Source organism: Mirounga leonina, unplaced genomic scaffold (genome assembly GCF_011800145.1).
Source record: "Mirounga leonina isolate KUSES-001 unplaced genomic scaffold, KU_Mleo_1.0 Mir_201, whole genome shotgun sequence".
NCBI lineage: Eukaryota > Metazoa > Chordata > Mammalia > Carnivora > Phocidae > Mirounga > Mirounga leonina.
In genome coordinates, this window is record NW_023270504.1 from 27,832,391 (window position 1) to 27,853,434 (window position 21,044).

At 45.4% G+C, this 21,044-nt stretch overlaps 1 protein-coding gene across 1 annotated transcript in view; it reads right to left on the minus strand.

Annotated features, from left to right (window-relative positions):
• The window catches only part of PRMT8 (protein arginine methyltransferase 8), a 90,822-nt gene that overhangs the window by 24,559 nt on the left and 45,219 nt on the right, over positions 1 to 21,044 (minus strand). Inside the window, exons 3-4 of the mRNA XM_035028442.1 lie at positions 14,139 to 14,294; positions 11,781 to 11,844 (exon numbers count right to left, since the gene is read on the minus strand). Of these exons, the coding sequence (XP_034884333.1) occupies positions 11,781 to 11,844; positions 14,139 to 14,294 (220 nt within the window). The remainder of the gene's footprint in view (positions 1 to 11,780; positions 11,845 to 14,138; positions 14,295 to 21,044) is intronic.

The following is a 21,044-nucleotide window of genomic DNA, read 5'->3' on the forward strand; positions in this document are numbered from 1 at the left end:
TTCATGAAAATGAATTTGGATTAGAGGCTCCTGGATGACAAAGGGCACACAGGTCACCGGTTTTGTTTCATGTCCTCACATTGGATAATGCAGCTGATGAAGTGCCCATTAGCAGCCTCTAATGATTTGCTCTCTAGTACCTGGTGTTTAATCAAGTCTTAACCAGATAAGGCCTCCTCCATGATCAGTCAGACACTTTGCAGACGCACGTTGGTCCTGATCGCTCTAGAGGGAGGCCCAGGCTTGTGTGGCCTTCCTGGCTACTACGCATGAGCCCTGCCCCTAAGTGGTAAGAACAAGGAAGGCCTAGTCATCTCCAAAAGGTTTGGAAGGGGTGGGAGGAGTAGGTGTCAAAGTTCTGCTTCTCTGGGGGGCTCCACAACCCGAGAGCAGGAACGCAAACAAGAGGAGAGCCCAGGATGAACCAAGAGAATTCACAGGGAACAAAGTAAGGGATTTTTGAAAATGCAAAGAGAGTGCCTAACTTATTTCTCATTCTGAAAAAGAGTTGACAGATACAGGCCCGACCCACCTGTCTCATTATTTGAGTGCAAAGCTTGGTTTGTCTTACTTTTACAAATCTTTGTTGTTGAAGAGTAATTGACGTATATTCATTTCATGTGCACAACACAGTGATTTGACATTGTATATGTACATTGTGAACTGATCACCACGATAAATCTAGTTACCGTCCGTCACCAGACAAAGTTGATACAAATTATTGACTATATTCCTCATGTGGCACATTACATCCCCATGACTTATTTATTTTAGAACTGGAAGTTTGTACCTCTTAATCCCCTTCACCCATTCCCCACCATCCCCTACCCCACCTCTGGCTGCCAGCAATCTGTCCTCTGTGTCTATGAGTTTGGGTTTGGTTTGGTTTTGTTTTGTAGACTCCACTTCTTGGTGAAACCATGCAATATTTATCTTTCTCTGTCTGACTTCTTTCACTTATTGTGATGCCCTCAAGGTGGCCTCCCTTTCTTCTCTCTTTGCACATTTCTTGAAGGCTCTTCCCTAATGTTTGCATGTGTCTATGGGGCTATAAGTCTGCTCCATCTCCTACATTAGATCATGCCCTCCATGTGGCTCGGGAAGATGCCTTCTCCTGCCCATGGTGCCCCACGGCCTCCACTCTAGGTGCCTAGTACACGGCTCACTGGGGATGGTTACATGAACAGGACTCCAATAGGACTACAAGAAGCAGAGATGGACAAGAACTTATAGTCTAGTCTGACAGATGGGTATGTACAGAACATTCCTGGGGTGTCCCCAGCGTGAGTGAATGCTGTCCCTGTTCTCGGCAGTAGCACTCTATCCATTCGTTGCTAAATCCTGATCACTATGGCTACAACAGATGATAGGTAGGTAGATAGATAGATGAGAGACAGACAGAGAGAGAGAGATACACACGGTAGGTCATAGAAAGGTAGAAGGTATCAATTAACCCTGTTTTAAAAAATCAACAGTCTGTGCCTCTGTTTACTTAACATCACCATTCTGCATCCAAACATTTTTTGGAGCAGATGTAGCCCCTGCTTGGCTTGGTGAGTAGATGGGCCCTCTGTGAAAGGAAAAAGGCAGGCCTCCTCTCAGTCCAGTGGTGGACTGGATTTCAGACCCCCTTCATCCCCTTGCTCAGGTGTTTCTATACAGTGCTCGATTTCCACAACCTTCTGCCGGTGTCCTAGGGGAAGACAACTTCTGTTCTTCTTCCAGCTGACAACAAACCTTGATCAAACATTTCATCCCCTTTGGGGACTCAATTTCTTTATTGTGGGGGAAAAAAGAAGGGGGATTGAACCTAAGAATCCCTAAGATGCTCTGCAGTGCCAAAATGCTTCGATTCTTCAGATATATATTGAGCATGTAAAAGGCATTCTGCAAAGTTTACTGGTAGTAGCTGACACCAATAAAGAAACAGTGCCTACAATTTCCAGTTTGACTAATTTGCACCAATTCCTTGAGGCTAATTTAAAAGAAAAAAAAAAGAGGCTATGTTGTTTCTATGGACCCAAATATAATTGCCCAGCTGAATCATCAAGGATATTCTTCCTGTTTTCTACAGTCACACCAGCAACCATTTAAATTCCCAGATTCAATTTCCCAGTCTGCAAAATGCTACCTCTTGCGGTGGGCTTTACGGCAACCAATGGGGTGGGGAGGGCTATTGGCCAGTGCAATGCAGTGGGCTGGTTCCAAGGACTGTGTGGGCGTCTGAACCTTCTCCACATCAAGCTTTTTCAAGGGGCATCTTAGCCACTGATACTCAGGTTCTGAGCAGCTATGAGCTGCAGAACCCCACTCCCAATCTGGACCCCACATCACTAACCCTGTGTCAGCTCAAGGTTGCACTGAGGTCCCTCTTTGGAGCTATGTTTTTACTCCCTAGAGATGATGGAAAGTTTGTTCCAACAACAGGCCCAGGGCTCATAAATTTTGGAATGATTAATCATAACTAAGTGCACAACAAGGAGCAATGCACTCTGAACTCTAAATTGGGAGATTCTTCCCCTGTAATTTCAAGTTTGCAAATTAGACATCCAGATTTTTTTTTCTTTTTTTGGATTTGTTTTCTTTTTATCTTGAGTGTTTATTACAGAAAGCTAGCCAAACTGACTCACAGTTATTCGTTTGACTTAAAAAAAACAAATTGGGACAGCCTGATATCATCTGGGCCTCCAGCATGTCCATCAGAGTCAACTGACCCCACAGGTCCGAAGTTAGAGGTCTCCTCAGTTTAGACTCTTCTGTTTCCCAGAGCAGATCCTGTGCCAGAGAGGAGTGGGCATGAGGGTCATGAGTGCAAGGTGGGGGCACATTCTGAGGCAGTAGAGCCTCTCTGATGCCACCCCCACCGCAGCATGGCCACTAGCTGCCCCCCAACTACCTTGCCATGTTGTTCACCTGCCTATTTTGGCGACACCCACGCCGGCTGCCACACACCTTCCAAGGGCCTGACTCACCTCCAGGCTACGATCTCTTCTTCTTAATTGCCTAACCTAGCGTCCTATTTCCAGGACCTCACAGAGCACTTGACTCCTCACAAACATCAGGAATCATTGCTGAATGAATGAATGGATGAATAAGCAATTTTGAAAAAAGGGTATTTGGGTTCAAAGACAAAAGATCCTCAAACCAGTCCTAATTAGGATAGTAAAAAATTACTAGCATTTGAATAGCAGCTTTGCAGAGTTGATTTCGCTTATATTATCTCTGTAACCCTCACAGGACCCTGTGCGGTTGGTTTTTATTATTCCATCTGCCTAATGAGAAAACTGGAGTTTAGAGAAATCAAAAGGTAGAGCCAAAAGCGAGGCCTGTTTTATAACCTGGTACAAGTCACCAGCCTCCCTGAGGTTCCCTTCCTTCACCTGCAGCCGATATAGTATCTGCCTTAAATACCTCGTGGGATTGCTGTGGACACGAAGCAACTGCTTGGGAATGATGGAGGAAAAGAAATCAGAGAAGGCCAAGGACTAACCCATCCTCCTCCTGAAGGCTGTCAGATTGGTTAGTAGGGTAAGGAGAGGTAGAGCCATCATGAGCCTATCAGGATGGTGGAGGAAGAACCCATCCAACCCCCTGGTATCAGCTCTGTCTCAGGTTCCCATGGTCCAGATACATGGATAAATCTCTCTTACAAGGTCAGACCTAGCCCCATTCTTGAGCCAGTAGTGATGGGACAAAGAGGACAACAACAACTTTACCCCCAATATCTGGTGGGACTTGGAATATACTCTACAGCCAACAGACCCCATAACTGGAGTGGCAGAGATGAGCCCTGGGTGCTTCATAGCCGCAATATAGTAGAAACTTCAATATGGTAACCCCTTTCTTCCCCAGCCCCCCTTTGCCCGAGAACATAGGGCTTGAACTTCTGTCTTGTCCCTAGTACATCATCTGCCTGGCTTTGTGTCTTAGCTTGCTCTGGTTCCCTTGAGGACCGAGGACCTTGTCTGCTTAGCTAAAGCTCTGAAGTTCTGCTAGTTTTGGCCGGAGAACTTCTCTGGCCAGAGACCCTGCACAGCTGGACTAACACTCAGGCAATCAAAACCATACCGGGACTCACCCCCACCCCAAGCTATTGCCCACCACTTAGGACCCCTGGCACGGCACAGCCTGGGAAGATACCTCACACATTGGCCACAGGCAGAGGATTGTGCGGGCTTGGCCAAGTGGGGGCAGGGATGAGGAAGGCAGTGGAATGGGACAGGGTGGTTGAATCAGTGCAAGTGTAGAAGACAGCAAAGCCTCCCCGAGGCCGCAGGACTCAGGAAATCATCCCAGGTGTCACTGTCGCTCACTACCTAGAGCTTATGTGGGACAGGCACAAAGTGTCTCTCATCTCGGGGAGCTGGCATGGACGGTCCCTCTGCGTGACACACTTCTGTCCACTCAGCAGCTGGCCTCTTCGTCCGTCAGGTCTGTGCCTCAGGGGCCTCCCTCCAGAAGCTTCCTCACTTCCAGTACTGTGCTGGTCAGTGTCTAACAACCGGCTCCGGGAGTGGGGCCAAGGTGCTTGCTGGTGTCTGTGGTGCAAATATCTCCACCATGGCTGATTTCTGCTCACCCTGGGACGTCACCCGTGCGCAGTTGGGAAGAAAAGTACAAGGCAGTGTGAGCCATGTGAGCCGGCTCCAGAATGCCATTACGACCCCCCAGTTGGAAGTGGGCACCCCACTTTGCTCAATGGCCCCATCGTGTCTTGTTCTAAAACCTGTCGTGATTTGTAATTCTACCATGATGTCTGTTCACTTGCGTTCATGTCGGTTCTCTCCGTGAGACGGTGAGCTTCACCAGAGCAAGAGCCTGCTGTTGGGTCTGCGATTGGCACCCAGCACCTGGCACAGGGTGTGGAGCGTGGCACAACGATGCCTGAAGGAACGAGTGTGTGAAAACCAGCCCTAAGGTTATTAATAGGCTGCTTCACGAGCAGTTAGGAACGGAAGTAGCAACCACCAGCAGTCACCAGTGCAGGTTCATTAAAAACAATTATATCTGATTGATCTCACTTCTTCTCTTGACAGGGTTATTAGTCAAGTTAGTAAATGAAATAATAATAACAATAGCGAACATTTATTGGCCGCTTACTGCCCACGAGGTATCGTTGTGTTTTACACAGAGGTGTGCTAGTATGACCAATTGGGGTTTCGGGGGAAGTAGCCCTGATTTGTAGCATTTGCTGATTTCTGCGGTATAAATATTCCCATGGTGGCCGATTTCAAGCCACCAGAGTGGCTTCATCCATATAACAAATGTACTGAAAATTTCACAGTCCGTCCTGAGGAGCCTGTAGGAGTCTGTTTCGGCCCTGTTTTCCCTAGTAACATGGGATTATCACAATGACCCTATGAGATATGCCCTGCTATTGTTCCTATTTCACAGATGGGGAAACTGAGGCACAGAAAATGAGGGGTCCAAGATCACAAGCTAAGTGGGCAGAACTGAGTGTGAACCAGGAAGCCTGGGTCCAGAGTCAGTGCTCTTCACCCGCACCCCCCTCCCCATGCCCGTGGTGAGTGATGTGGGCACATCCTTGCCTCCATGGGATCCTCATGGATATGCCATATTACTGTATGGCTTCACCACTGGCTACTTGGCTGTATTCAAAGGTGCTGATCAAGAGCTGAACGCAGACCAGGCTACAGGCACTTCACACTCACCCCAGGGCACCCATCAGAGATGCAGGAACGCCAAGCACAGAATGGTGACCCTGGGAGAGCCATGCTCTCGGGATTCCTAGCAGATGTAAGGAAGGACCAAATCTACCAGCATGAAGTCTACTATGAATAAAAAGGGCAACTCTCCGTTTGGATTCAAGACATAGGTTAGGAACTACAGCTTGGCAGTAACTCCGATAGACGACAGATACGGGTATGGACAGAACAGATTGTAGCTGATTCCAGCTCAGCACCAGATGACATGCGGTTTCTATGATTCCTAATGGACACTGGAGCCACGGGGCCAGCAGCACAGCATCTGGGTCCCTCCAGGCGCCAGTTGGGTTTATTTCTTAGCATGACTCTGAGGGTGAGAGGGTGATTCAAACCAAAGCCAGGGGTGAAGGACCGTCGGGGGATGTGGGAGAAGGACTGCCGCCTGAGGAGGAGGCTTCTACGCCCTGTGGCCCCAGAGGAAAGAAAGGGAGCGTGGGCAAGGTTGCAGGGAGGCGGACGCCCCCGAGGAGCCAAAGCTTCTCCCAACGGTGGCTCGCAGGTGGCCAGTGGCGGGGTCCCTGTCAGGGCCACCTCCAGGACTGCATGGCTCCAGGGCATGGGAGGAAGCCTGCTACAGCAGATAATTCAAGCATCGTCTATGGAAGTCACTGAGTGTGGGGCTAAGAAAGAGCAAAGTGCCCAAACGGACCCACACTTAATGCTTTTTGAGCACCTACTACGCAGGAAGCCTAACACTGGGCACTCGGTGAACGCTCTCTCGCATCCCCCCAGGACCCCTGCAGGCTGCGCAGGGACCTAGCTCCTCTCTGGGCAGGAGGTGAGGTGACAGGACAGAGCCACCCCTCCTGGGACGTTGCAGAGCTTGCTGTCCACTGCCACTCTGCCGGGGTACGTTACGCTCAGGCCTCTCCGTCTGCGACTCTCCTGCTTTAGGACGTGCGCAGGTAGAAAAAGAGAGAGGAAAGGAGGGGTACACTTTCTCCCTTTAGTTTTCTGAGAAGTACATGGGTTCTAATTCTTTTGTTCCTAAAACTATAAACATTTCATCAATCTCTGAGCACCTATGTCAACTTTCACAAACAAATCTGCCTTTTGAGGCATCCCGGCAATAGCACCCTGGCTTCCTCAGCAGGGAAACAGAGGAAATAATAGTGCTTAAGTCAAAGAGTGGGCCACCTGTGTGGTAGAAGCCATGTGACGCTGTGAGACCGCTGCAGGTGGCTTCGTGGAGGTGTGTGTCTCCATGGGGATAAACCCCTCCCCAGGAACCGTGTGGAGGTAGATGGGGAAAGGGCTTGATTGATTCTGGGTGGCAGGTATTTTATGTCCTGTGTTGTTATTTATGTCTCTACACCTACACTCCTGAGCCCCACACAACTGGCTGTTGCAACATTTCAAAAGCATTTCCATGGAAGCATTCATACAGTCAAGCTGTCCTCTTTCCAGTACACACGCCAAGGCTGAGTGAGCAGGTGCCACAGTCGGGGCCCTGGGCGGCCACCTATTGCTGTGCTCGGGGAAGGAAGAAGTGGGAACAACGTTGCCTTGGAAGGGCCCCTGGCCCTGGAGTTCCCTCCCCCTTGGTACACTGGATGTGAGGGGAGGGTCCAAGGGGGCGAGTGGGTCCCTGCACAGGAAGCAAGCCTGGCTCAGCGGACTGGAGTCGAGCAGGGAGAGGAGAGTGCCCATGCATGTGTCAGAGCCCAGCACGGGGTGACAAACACATCTGCACTGGGCACGAGGTGGTGACAGTGGGAGATGGTGCACATACGGTGGGATTGATTCAATAAGTAAACATGTTAAGAATAGTGAGAGCCAGATTTTTCACCGTCAGAGAAAGGAATCTCCAACGTGGGAAGGGAGGAAGTTAGAGCACCCGGTGGGGCTGGTTGCAGCCAGGGCATCACGTGAACTCACACTTGACAGTATGTGTAGATAGATTCAGAAACACACGTTATGTAAATGCCTATGTACACACACACACACTTCTCTAGTTCTTTCCACTGAAGCAGCCCTGGGGACATCAACACCCTAAAATCAATGAGGACACTTAGCCCCAGATCCTAGTTTCTAAATGCCATCGTCCACTAAATGGACTTCAAGACTCCTTGGAGAAATGACTGATTCTAAAACAAAGCCATGTAAAGTACAAGGTGAACCTGGACCATTTGTGCCAGAAAATAAGAAAGCTCACAAAAAGAATGAAGAAGGAATGACAAAAGGATGCAGAAGCCAGCTTGAAGGGGGTCCTGTGACCAAATTAGGAACAATTTGTGTTTCAAAATGAGTATTGATAATAACAGACATAACCTATTGAATAAAATAAGGAATTAATGATAATGAATGAAGTATTTACATGGTTTCAAACCGCCTCCCCCAGAAAATCCTACTCATTACAAAAGGAGAAGGAGCAACGTGACCGTGGAGAAGCCTGGTAGACATCACCTTAAGCAGGGATCAAAGTCAATGCTGTCAGTGACAGGACAAATCCAAACTGCATGTCCCCAAGAGCGTGCAGGGAGAAGGACACAGCATCTCAGCTGAACCCATTAGTGCAGAGGCATCCTACATCCCCAGACAGAGGGACATTCTACAGAACTCTGGCCTGCGATCCTCAAGCATCAAGATGACAAGAGTCAAGGAAAGTCTGGCTGCTCCAGCCTGAAGGCAACCAGAGATATGTCAACTAAATGCGACACGTGGTTTGAAACAGAATCCTTTTGCTGTAAAGGGTGTTATTTTCGACAAGTGGCCAACAGTAGGATCTGAGCACTCAATAACAATAATGTAAGAATGCTAGTCTCCTGATTTTGATGGGTGCAGTGTGGCTATGCAGAGAAATGTCCCGGTTTGTAGGACACACACATTTGTGTCTTCAGGGCTGATGGGGCCTCATGTCAACAACTTGCTTTCAAAGCATTCAGGGAAAAAGAGAAACTTGCACCTTTTCTATAAACTGGAATGTTCTGAGGGTTAAAGGAAAGAAGGGAAAAAGGAAAGGAAGGGGAATAAAATAATTTACAGGAGTCTGAAGCAGGGAGGGGGAGGGGGGCCCTCGAGGTGTGACCAGAGTTCATGGTGAGGAGTTGTGGGCTTTCTTTTTCCTGGCAAGCCTCCAGAGCCAAACTGCTCTTCTCCTGAGGTCAGGCACTCCTCAGCTAATGTTCTCCCCTCTCCCGCTCAGGCCTGCCCCACACACTGCTACCAATGGCTATGGGCAGCCGACCTCGGCAAGCCAGGGGGGCTACGGTTCTAGATCCCGACAGCAGCAAGAGACAGATGACAAGTAAGTGGGGGCTGGGCAGAACTTCCCTCCAAGGGCAGGCGTCCTTGTGCAAGAGAACCTGTACAGAGGCAAGGATGGTCCAAGTGTCCTTTGAAGGCCTCTTAGGGCCCAGGGATGGGACTGAGAGGACGTCAGGTCAGACATCTAGTTGCACACACCCTCCTCTCCTAAGAGGTTTTGATGTTCATTTTCAGGATTGGCAGCCACTGCTGGGGCTACCACATCAACGTAAACACACTTCAGGGGAGAGGACATGAGCAAAGCCAAGACCGAAGGTTCTGCCCTAGCTCTCCTAACCTCAGCTTCCACGGCTGTGGCACAGAGCTGGAGAAAGGGATATCCGATGAAAACATGGGGATGGCAGGCCGATTCACCCTTGTAGAGAAAGAACTGGCCAGTCTTCTTTTCCATCGTAGTAGGCAAGTAGAGCGCTCACCTCTTTCCCTTCTGCCCACGTCAGGTACTATTCCGAGGAGCGTAGGAAACAGCCAGCTCCCCTGAGCACACCGAGAGAGGCTGGACACCAAGGCCAGAGGTCAGGGGTGTCTGAGCAACACTTCCCCTACTCAGGTTGGAAAGAGGCCTCTGGACCCCTTTTGTGGCCCACCCCTAACCTTTGTGCTGTGGCTCACCCACCATCGCCCCCTTCCCTTCCTCACTTCCTGCCTTCCCCAGCTTAGATTCCATGATCCATTATTGCATTCAACTCCCGGGCTCTGCCATCAAATGCCCCACCCAGGCAGTCCTCCTCACACCCAAGCTGGTGAGCGTGGTAGGGGGAAATTCATGCGTGGACCAAGCTTACTGCCTGTCTGTGTTGACTCATCTCCAGCAGGCACTGACCACTCCCCAGCAATCCCCACTAGTCCTACTACTATATCTGCCTTTCTCCCTCCTAAAAGACCATTCCATCCCTTCTCATGTCTCTTCTCATCACCTTCTTCTCTGCCAATGACTGTCTTATTCTTTGAAAAGGAAATGGAGGCAATAAACCAGGGGCTTTCCACTGCCAGCCCACCTCTGTCTGGACCCACACCCTCCACTTTCCCTCTGGTTCCCTACTCCAAGAAAAAGGCCAACCCCTGAACCTGTGCTCTGAACTCAAGGGCCTCGCTCCTGTATCTTTCTCCTGGACAATTGAATCAAACACACATGTTTCCATATCTCTAGCCTTAAAAAACAACTCCTTCCCTTGGCCCCACATTCCCCTGTAGATACAGTTCCATTTTTCTGTGCCCCAGCACAGCAAAAAGACTTACTTAGAGCCCTCCCTTAACCTACTCTAACTGGACTTCAGAAACCCCCCCACATTGAGTCCACTCTTGTTTAGAACACCAGTACCTTCCATGTGGCCAAACTCAATGGTCACTTCTCTATTCTTACCTTACTTGATCTCTTAGCATTCCCTACACTCGTCCCTATCTCCTTCCCTTGACTTCATGGTACATCTCTCTCCTGAAGGTCCACCAGCCTCACTGGGGGTATCTTCTCTGCCTCTTGCTGGCCCCTTCTCCTCTGCTTGCCCTCCAGATATTAAAATGCTCTAGAGCCCTATCTTTGGCCCATTTCTTTTCTTCCAGCTCTACTTTATCCTTAAGTGACATCATGCTCTAGCTTCAAATAAAATCCATATGCCAAAGACTCCCAACTCTATATGGCTCTCCCTGGAACTCTAGACTTATATATCCCATCTTACTCAACATGTCTATTGGATGTCCATCTCAAACCTGACATGGGCTGAAGAGAACTTTTGACTCCTTTCTCCCTCCCATCACCCCTAGGAATTCTCTACTTTCAGTCTTCCACCACCGCCCCCCCATTACTCAAGGCAACAAAACAGCCCTTGTTCCTGTCTTTTTATCATTCCAATATGCATTGCATCTGTAGGTCCCCTTGCATTTTGGCCCATAGTGCTCAAATCACCTCCACTGCCACCATCCTTGCCACCAGCCATGCCACAGTACATCCCCCGAGCACTGAAATAGCCTAATGAGTCTCTGCTTACACTCTTGATACCTACAACCCATTCTGATCCATACTCCATAGGAACCACTTCTCCAAAATGCCTCCATCATCCTTAGAAAAAAAAATTCAACTTGGCTTTCCTAGTTTATATAACCTACATGATCTGGCCCAGCTCAGCACAGGACTTGGGGGCTAAATCACATCAGGTTGACTGATAAAAGATGCAAGGAGTTCTTTGGATCTGGGACACTTGTGGGTGTGAGTGTGTTCAAGATAGGTTCTAGGACAAAGGGCCTGGGAACTGTTGCAATGCATGGGAAAGGAGTGAGGGGAGGAAGGGTAGAGAGGACACCTCTCTTTATAATCAGACTCCAGCCTGGAGAAGGTCCCACTCCCAAGGGCAGCCTAATTGCCAAGACAGCTTCATCAGCATCAGGGCCGGTGGGCAGTAGAGGACCGCATTTCTCCAAAGCAGAGCCTGGAGTCTGCTAGGATGCCCCTGGTTAGCTTACAGGCAGAGGTGGGGGCTGGGGGCTGTGCAGAGGAAAGAAGAGGAGGAAGAGCAATAGAATGCCTACAGCTGGGACCAAGCAGAAGGAATGGTGGCTAAGCCATGGAAGCTGAGCTGGGAATAACGTGCCCTTGGCTGAGATGGCTGGGATGGGGAACCTCAGAACCTCCTGGGCACCATCCTGCAAATAGGGCCTCAGCCAGGCTCCACCATTCCAAGGCCAAGTGCTCTGTACTCTTCCCTCTTATGTCAGTCTATACCACCCAAACAAGAAAGTGCAAGCCCCCTCACTCCCTCCCTCCGTGGGAAAATACGTGGAGGTGTGTCTTACTGTTGTCCAAGTGGTTGGCCTTAATGATCTTCTCTGAGTAGTCAGAAATACTGGAACATTCAATCTAGAAAGGGCACAGAACAGAGGAGTGAGGCATAAAAAAGATCACAGCATGTCTGGCACCAATTTAGCCGATGGAGAAGCTGAGCCTGGAGGGGTATGGTGACCTGCCCACAGCCATACAGTTATTTTCTAGTAGACTGAAGACTATAGTGCAGCCCTCCGAATTGGCAGGACTGTGGCTCTTGCATTGAGTCTGTCTGCCTTTGCCAGAGGCTGATTCCCAGTGCTTCACAATGGAGGGCCTGGTATCCAAGTTGGGGGATTCAGAAGGAAGTGGCAGGCCTCCTCCTGGAGAGAGGAGAGTGACCTGGAGCCAGGCAGCCTGGATTCACATTCAGCCTCAGCCACTCTCCACCTGCCCCTCAGTTTCCTCCTAAGTGAGGAAACAGTCCCTGTTTTACTTGGTCATTGTGTGGATTAAATAAGCCAAAGCATGTGATCCACTCAGAGCATGACGGCCCCCAAGCCCCAGCCCCCGGGGGGACGGCCTTACGGCCCTCTTTTCTCTTCTCCTGTCTTTGCCCCCCTGCTTTCCTTTTCCCCTTCTCTCTTCTCTCCCTCTCCCTCTCTCTCCCTCTACTTCTCTCTCTCTCTGTAGAAGAGCAGTGGGTAGAAAGGGGAGCCTGGAACAGAAGAACCTGTGAAATGGGCCATCAGGAAAGAGGCCCAGCTAAATGTGGGAGCTGTTTAGAAAAGAGCAGTGACAGCAAAAGCCTGGGAGGTAGACAGATTGGGACAGTTGGGATAGTCGCCACAGCTGGAAGGCGCCAAGGGGGCGCCTCCTAACAGCTCCTTAGCTGGGGCCGCTGGCCACTTAGAAGCCAGTGAGGGACAGCCCAGCCCTTTCATTGCTCAGCCCTCGGCTACCCATTCCCCAGCTGGACAGGGGCTGAGATGAGGCCTCTGAGACAGTACTGGGAGGGCGGGCAGGGGGATGGCCAGACAAACCAAGTCCCACCCTGAGGTTTTGTGACCTCATTGGAAGTGGAGTCTGTCCCTTGCTGGAAAGCCTCCCTTTGGGTGAGGAGGGCCCAGTGAAGGAGAGCTGGAAGGTGGGGAGGGGCAGGACTTGACCTGGGGCATCCGGATTGGCCCGTCTCCTCAGCTGAGTACATTTCAGCTTTTTCAGTCAAGTCTGTGGTGGAGATGCCTCAAGGATGGCCCAGGTTTCTAGAAGACCTCTACAGCCAACGCCTAGGCACTTTACAAGTGAGGCATGGAGAAGGAACGTTGTCGCTGCTGGGGACTCAGGGACAGGCCTCTGAGGCCAAGTGGGGTTGGCCAAGGGGATGTGGAGGGCTCTGGGATTGTCAGCACAGGCTACAGGACCACGCAGCTAAATGCACAGAGAACAAAGCCCCACTGAAAGTTGCTCAGCTCCCATTGGCTTCTGCAAGCAGCTGTCTTGTGTGCACACTGGGAGCTTAATTGTAGTGTGTCTTAAATTTTGCTCAAGACCAATTCCCATATTCTAGCCTTGGGCCCTCTGCGTTTTTCAAACATCAGCCAGCCACTCAAGAGATTTTCTTTTTCACAGTTTCTTCCCAGCTCCAGAGCCCACAGCCTCCCTGTCATCAAGCAGTGCCCAGCTCTGTAGTGTAGCCAGAGGAAGGCTGGGAGCCCTCCCAAAGTGTCAGCCTCCATTTCTATCTGGAGGGGCTGCAGCAGCCAGAGCAGCAGAATTTAAACTTACCAACTTGCCCTTTAACGAACAAAGGAAGGAGATTGTCTTGTTATTATCCCCTAGGGCCTCATCCCAACTATATTAATATTAGACACTGAGCATTGGTCATATGCCAGGCCCTGTTCTAAACACTTTACATATGTATTAAACTCATTTATTCTTCACAGTCACCGCATGGGTGAGGTATTGTTCCTAGGGCCATTTATAGATGGAGAAACAGAGGTACAGAAGTGAATTATCCACAGTCACACAGAGCAGAGATTCAAGCCAAAGCCCACACATATAACCACACAGCACTGCTTCTCAAGCTGATGGTAGGACTAAGTGCTCTAAGGTAATGATGACACCAGAATGATTTCCAGAAAGTCAAAAATCCTCCATAAATGTCAGCATTTGTCAGGGCAAGGAGCCAGGAGCAATGCCCAAGTGACAGGGAGCCCTGCGAACTTGCCCCACCTCCTGAGAGTCACACTTGATTTTCTCTACCTCTCCTCGAGGGTGTGGCCCCAGCAAGGAATGGACCTAGATTTGTACTTGTAGGAGGGGCAGGAGAAGGTAGGAGGCAGCTGGTTCTATAGGAGCCAACAGGAGGGAGGGAGTCGCATGCTCACCCCAAATACTTTCTTGGCCCCTGCTTTGGCAGCAAACATGGAAAGGATCCCAGTACCACTCCCAACGTCCAGCACCACTTTGTCCTTGAACACATGCTTATTGTGGTACATGGAGTTCCGGTAGGTGAGTGTCCGCACCTCATCCTTCAGCATTTCCTGTGGAAGGAAAGGCAAGGCAATGTCAATGTATTCAAGCCACCTAGGAGTACACCAAGGTCATGGACCCCAGGACTGTCCTGTTAAATTTTTCAAGAATACAGCCACTTTGGAAAACAGTGTGGAGATGCCTCAAAAAATTAAATATAGAGCTACCCTATGATCCAGCAATGGCACTACTGGGTATTTACCCCAAAGACACAGATGTAGTGAAAAGAAGGGCCATATGCACCCCAATGTTCATAGCAGCAATGTCCGCAATAGCCAAACTGTAGAAAGAGCCAAGATGCCCTTCAACAGATGAATGGATAAAGAAGATGTGGTCCATATATACAATGGAATATTACTCAGCCATCAGAAAGGATGAATACCCAACTTTTGCATCCACATGGATGGGACTGGAGGAGATTATGCTAAGTGAAATAAGTCAAGCAGAGAAAGTCAATTATATGGTTTCACTTATTTGTGGAACATAAGGAATAGCATGGAGGACATTAGGAGAAGGAAGGGAAAAATGAAGGGGGGTGGAGATCAGAGGGAGAGATGAACCATGAGAGACTATGGACTCTGAGAAACAAACAGGGTTTTAGAGGGGAGCGGGGAGGAGGGGTTGGTTAGCCTAGTGATGGGTATTAAGGAGGGCACGTACTTCATGGAGCACCAGGTATTATACGAAAACAATGGATGGCGGATCACCACATGAAAAACTAATGATGTATTGTATAGTGACTAACATAACATAATAAAATAAAATTAAAAAAAAAAAGAATCTCAGTGATGGGGGTGCCTGGCTGGCTCAGTCACTGGAGCGTGCAACTCTTGATCTTGGTGTTGTGAGTTTGAGCCCTGTGTAGGGTGTAGAGATTGCTTAAAAATAAAATCTTTAAAAAAATCTCAGTGATGTCATTAGGCCAAGCTGCAGGAGAGTATTGTAGGGCAGCTGGACTAGGGGCTACCTGTATACTTACAAACAACTCCAGCCTTAAAACTCTACCCAAGAAAGATAATTTTGTACTATAGAAGGAGAAACCTATGTCCAGCCCTGGGAAAACTTCCATCTACCAAAGAAAAAAGGAAAGATCAGTGCAATGCAACCTGAGGGATTTAAGTTAAACCTAAAGCAGAATCTTCTGCCACCATGAAAGAATTGTCTTCAAACAGATTATTAGAGGAGGCTTTGTTTCGTGTGTGTGTGTGTGTGCATACCTTTTTCATTTGCTTTTTTTAAAGAATGGAAAACATATTTCTTTGCTCACCATTATTCAAGTGCTTTGTGGCCTAAAAGAAAGCAGGTTACCCCTTACAACTGTCTCCAATCTAACAAGAACATGATTAATCTGTGTATGGTGGTGAGGCAGAGACCTTTGTCCATTCAAGCTATCGGGAAACACTTTTTTTTTTTTTTTGAGAGAAAGAGAGCATGCAAGCAGGGTGGGGAGGCAGAGGGAGAGGGAGAGAGAAAATCTTAAGCAGGGTCCACATCTGACATGGGGCTCAATCTCACTACCCTGAGGTCATGACCTGAGCCAAAATCAAGAATTGGACATTTAACTGACTGAGCCGCTCAGGCACCCCAAACACTTCTGACTAATTCATCACCAATAGTACTGGGGTTATAGTATAATTTTAGTATAATGTTTAGTATAACTTGCATACAATAAAAAGCACAAATTTTAAATGCATGGTTAGGTATAAGAGTTTTTTTTTTTAATTTAAATTCAGTTAGCCAACATATAGTACATCACGTGCCCTCCTAGGGGTAAGAGTTTTAACAAATGTATACCTGTGTAACCACCACTATAACCAAGATATAGAACATCTCCACCCCCCTAGAAAGTCCTTAATGTCCCTTGGGCAGTCAATCCCCACCACCACCCAAATGATTAATCATCTAACTTCTATCACTGAAGTTTCCTTCTGTCTTCATATAAATTGAATCATATGGTATGTACACTTTTGTGTCTGGCTTCCTTTGCTCAACATAAGGTTTTTGATGTTCATCTACTTTATTGCATATATCCAAGGTTTGTTCCTTTTTTCTTGTTCTTGTTGTATTGACTAGTATTCCATTGTATGGACATTTATCCATTCACTTGTCGATGGGTATTTGGATTGGTATAAATAAGGCAGGTACAAACATTCTTGTATGAGTATATTTGAGGATATGTTCTCATTTTCCTTGGGTAAATACCTAGAAATGGGTTTGCTGGTAGGTGTTTAATATCATAAGAAATTGCCAGTTTTCCAAAATAGTTGCTCTAGTTCATGATCCCACCATCAATGCATGAGATCTCAAGCTGCTTCACATGCCAGCAACTTAGTATTATCACTTTTTAAAATTTTATTCATTCTTGTAGATATGAGCTGGTATCTCATGGCAGTTTTAATTGCATTTCCCTGATATCTATTGATGTAGATAAATTTTTCATGTGCTTATTAGCTATTCATATAAATCTTCTATGATGAGTCTGGTTGAGTCTTTTGTCCACTTTTTTCTTGACCTATCTGTCTTTTCTTTATTGAATTGTAGGAATTTATATATTCTGGAAACAAATCCTTTGTCAGACATATGTACTGTGAAAATCTTCTTCCAATCTGAGATTTGCCTTTTCATTTTCTTGATGTTGTCTTTTGAAAAGCAGTTTTTAGTTTTGATAAAGACCAAGTTTGTAGGTGGTTTTTTTTTAATGATTAGAATTTTTTGTGTCCTGCCTAATTTTTATCTACCCCAAGGTCACAAAGATAATCATCTATGTTTTCATCCAGAAGTTTTATAGTTATGGCTTTTACTTTAGGTCTATGATTCATGTCAAATTAATTTTTTTCATATGCTGTAAATTAGGGAAATGAGTTCATTTTTTTTATATAAAACAGGTGATGTAAACACCATTTATAGAATAGACTCATTTCCTCCATTGAATTACCTTGCCATCCTTGGCAAAGATCAATTAACTATATATTTGTAGCTTCTCTGACCTGTTCCATTAATATACCAATTCAACACTAACTTGATTACTGTAGCTTTATATTAACTTTGAAATCAAGTAATGTGAGTCCTAGTTCTTTTTTTACAAGTTTTATTTTAGATCCTATGCATTTCCATATACATTTTAGAGTCTGCTTATTAATTCACACAGAACAGCTCCCTGGAGTTGATTGGAATTGCATTGAATCTATAAATCAATTTGGAGAGAATTGATATCTTACAAATATTGAGTCCTACAATCCAAGAACACTGACATAGCTTTCCATCTATTTAGGTCTCCTTTAATTTCTCTCTGCAATGTTTTATAGATTTTAAAAGGCTTGCATTTCTTTCATTAAATTTATTCTCAACTATTTTACTTTATGGTATTGTATATGATATTTTTAAATGTTATTTTCCAATTGTTTTATGTCAGTGTATATATTGAACATACTGTGTTTTGCAGGTTTGCTCACTTCACATACTAATTGTAGTATGATTTTTTGTAGATTCCTTTGTTTTTCTATGTAAAAAATCTTGTCACTTGTGAATTAAGACAATTTTACTTCTTTTTTCCAATCTGTATGCCTTATATTTTTTGTTCTTTCCTTTTGTTTTACTGCACTGGCAAGGACTACCATACAATAAAACATTGAATAAAATAGGAGAAGACAGGCATTCTTTCTTTGTTCCAATAATGTAAATGTCACCATTGAGCATAATGTTAGCTGTGGGCTTTCTATAAATGTCTTTTATCAGATGAAGACGTTCTTTTCTATTTATAATTTGCTGAGAGCTTTTATCATGATTAGCATTGAATTCTGTCACATGCTTTTTCTACATTTATTGAAATGGTATGTGACTTTTCTCCTTTATTCTGATAATATGTTGAACTCCAGAGATTGGTTTCAAATGCTAAACCAACATTTTGTCATGATGTATTATCCTTTTTAAATATTGCTGGGTTTTATTTACTAATATTTTGTTGCAGATATTTCTATCTATATTTGTGAGACATTAATCTGTAATTTTCTCTTACCTTTCTCTGGTAATAAGTTATGCTGACTGAGCTCATCACACAAGTTAGAAAGTGTTCTCTCATATATTTTCTGAAAAAGTTTGTGTGAGATAGGTATTTTTCTTCTTTAAATATTTGACATATAATTCACCAGTAAAACTATCTGGGCCTGGAGTCCTTTTTGTGGGAAGATTCAATTTTTCAATAGATAGAGGGCTGTTTTAGTTTTCCGTGCATTCTTACATCAGTTCTGACAAAGTGTTTTTCCAAGGAATTTATCCATTTCAGCTAAGAGATCAAATTTATGGGCATAACATTGTCATAATATTCTCAAATTACCTCTCAAATGTTTATATGATCTGTACTAATGTCCTTGTCTTCATTTATGATACTATAATTTGTATTTCATCTGACTTTTTCTTGCTCAGTCTAACTAGGGGTTATCAATTTAATTAGTCTTTTCAAAAACTAACTTGTAGCTTAGTTGATTTTCTATATTGCTTTACGTCTACTTCATTGATTTGTGCTCTCATCTTTATTATTTGCTTTTCCAAACTTACTTGGGTTTTCTTTTCTGCTTCATAAAGTAGAAGTTTTGATCATTGATTTTGTACCTTGCTTTTTGTCTAATATAAGCATTTAAAGTTATAAATTTATGGGGTACCTGGGTGGCTCAGTTGGTTAAGCATCCAACTCTTGATGTCAGCTCAGGTCATGATTTCAGGATCATGAGATTGAGCCCTGCATCAGGCTCCATACTGAGTATGGAGCCTACTTAAGATTCTCTCTCTCCTTCTCCCTCTGCCCCTCCCCACTATAAATAAATAAATAAATAAATAAAGTTATAAATTTCCCTCTACATTTTGCTCTAATTACAACCCACAAATTTCCATGTGTCTGTTTCTTAGTTCAGAAACAGCTGTAACAAAATACTATAGACTGGGTGGCTTAGAAAAACGTTTCTCACAGTTCTGGAGACTAGAAATCCAAGATCAAGGTACCAGCAGATCCATTATCTGGTGAGGGCCTGCTTCATGGTTTGCATATGGTCATCTTTTCCTTGTATCCTCACGTGGTGGAGAGTAGAGTGAAAAAACAAGCCCTCATGTCTCTTTTTATTTTTTCAAGATTCCAGAATACATTAAAAATTTATTTTGCTGAGAGAAAGATAGATTATCTAATAAATGATGCTGTAGTACCGAACAACCTGTATAGAAATATGGCTGGACCATAACCTCACAGGATATAGAACATTACTTAAAGATTAAGTACTTAAAAAAAGAAAGATTAAATAAACACTTAAGTATGGAAAAAAACCCAAAAAATAACTTCAGCAGAATTTTTAGGAGACTGTATTAGTTTTCTATTCCTGCTGTTACAAATTACCAAAGACTTAGTGATTTAAAACAACACAGATTTGTTATCACACAGTCTGGAAGTCAGAAGTCTCATCCAGGTCTCATTGGCCCAAAATCAGGTGTCAGCAAGGCTGTGTTCCTTCCGGAAGATCTAGGACAAAATCCATCCCCTTGCCTTTTACAGCTTCTAGAAGATACCTGCATTCCTTGGCTCATGGCTCCTTGCTCCTTCAAAACCAGCAACTGCATCACTGTAACCTCTGTCCCCATTGTCCTCACCTCTCCCTCTCTGACTCTGACCTCACTCTCCTGCTTTCTTCTTTCACTTATTGGGACTCTTGTGTCATGTCTCCTCTTAGTATACTAATCCCATTCATGAGGGCTCCACTTTCATGACCTACTTACCTCCCCAAGGTCCTACCTCCTGATACCAATATACTGGACATTAAGATTTCAATATATGAATATTGAGGGGGACACAAAATTCGGTCCATAGCATTGTGTTTTCACTATCATTCAGTTTCCAATATTTTCTAATTTCTCTTGTTATTTCTTCTCTGACCTTGTTTTCAGTGTTGCTTAATTTCCAAGTATTTAGAGATTTTCTCAATAATTTATTGGTTTTGGTTTCTAATTTAATTCCATTATAATCAAAATAATGTATTCTGCATGACTTCAGTGTTTTAAAATGTATTAAGATTTGTTTATGGCCTGACATATGATCTATCTTAGTGAATGTTTCAATGTGTCCTTAAAAGGAATGTGTATTCTTTTAGTTTGGAGATGCAATGTTCTACAAAAGCCTATTAGGTCAGGTTATTTGATTGTATCATTCAAATTTCTACATCTTACTGATTTGTGTGTGTGTATTTGTTCTATCAATTATCAAGAGGGAAGTGTTAAAAAAAAATCTTTAACCATAGTTGGGGATTTGTATTTTTATCCTTCTAGTTCTATAGATTTTGCTTGATGTTTTTGAAGTTTTGTGCACACATGTGTGACAGCTTTGTAATGTGTCACCTTGGCTTGCTACTCTGCATTTCCCAGAATTCTCTTTCTACTATGTTACCAGTTAAAGTGGGCCACAGAGGAGATTTGGAAGGTAAAAAGGAGGCAGGAAGCATTTTGTAGTGCACACGTCATTGACGAAGTGTTGACTCACTTTGTTGGCATGAAGCAGCAGCTGGGCCTTCTTCCGTTTCTCTGTCTCCTGAGCCGGGTGTGTGTGTATAGCTCCATGGTGAAACTCCCAGCCTCTATAGGATACGATCACCACCAAGGTCAAAGGCAATAGAATGGGCATGTCTTTCAGTCTGTCGTCACAGGGTTCAAGCTTGTGCTTATTGGTTCTAGCTTCTCCTGATCTCCCCATATTTTACATTCATATTCTTTTCTGGCTACCTGCTCTG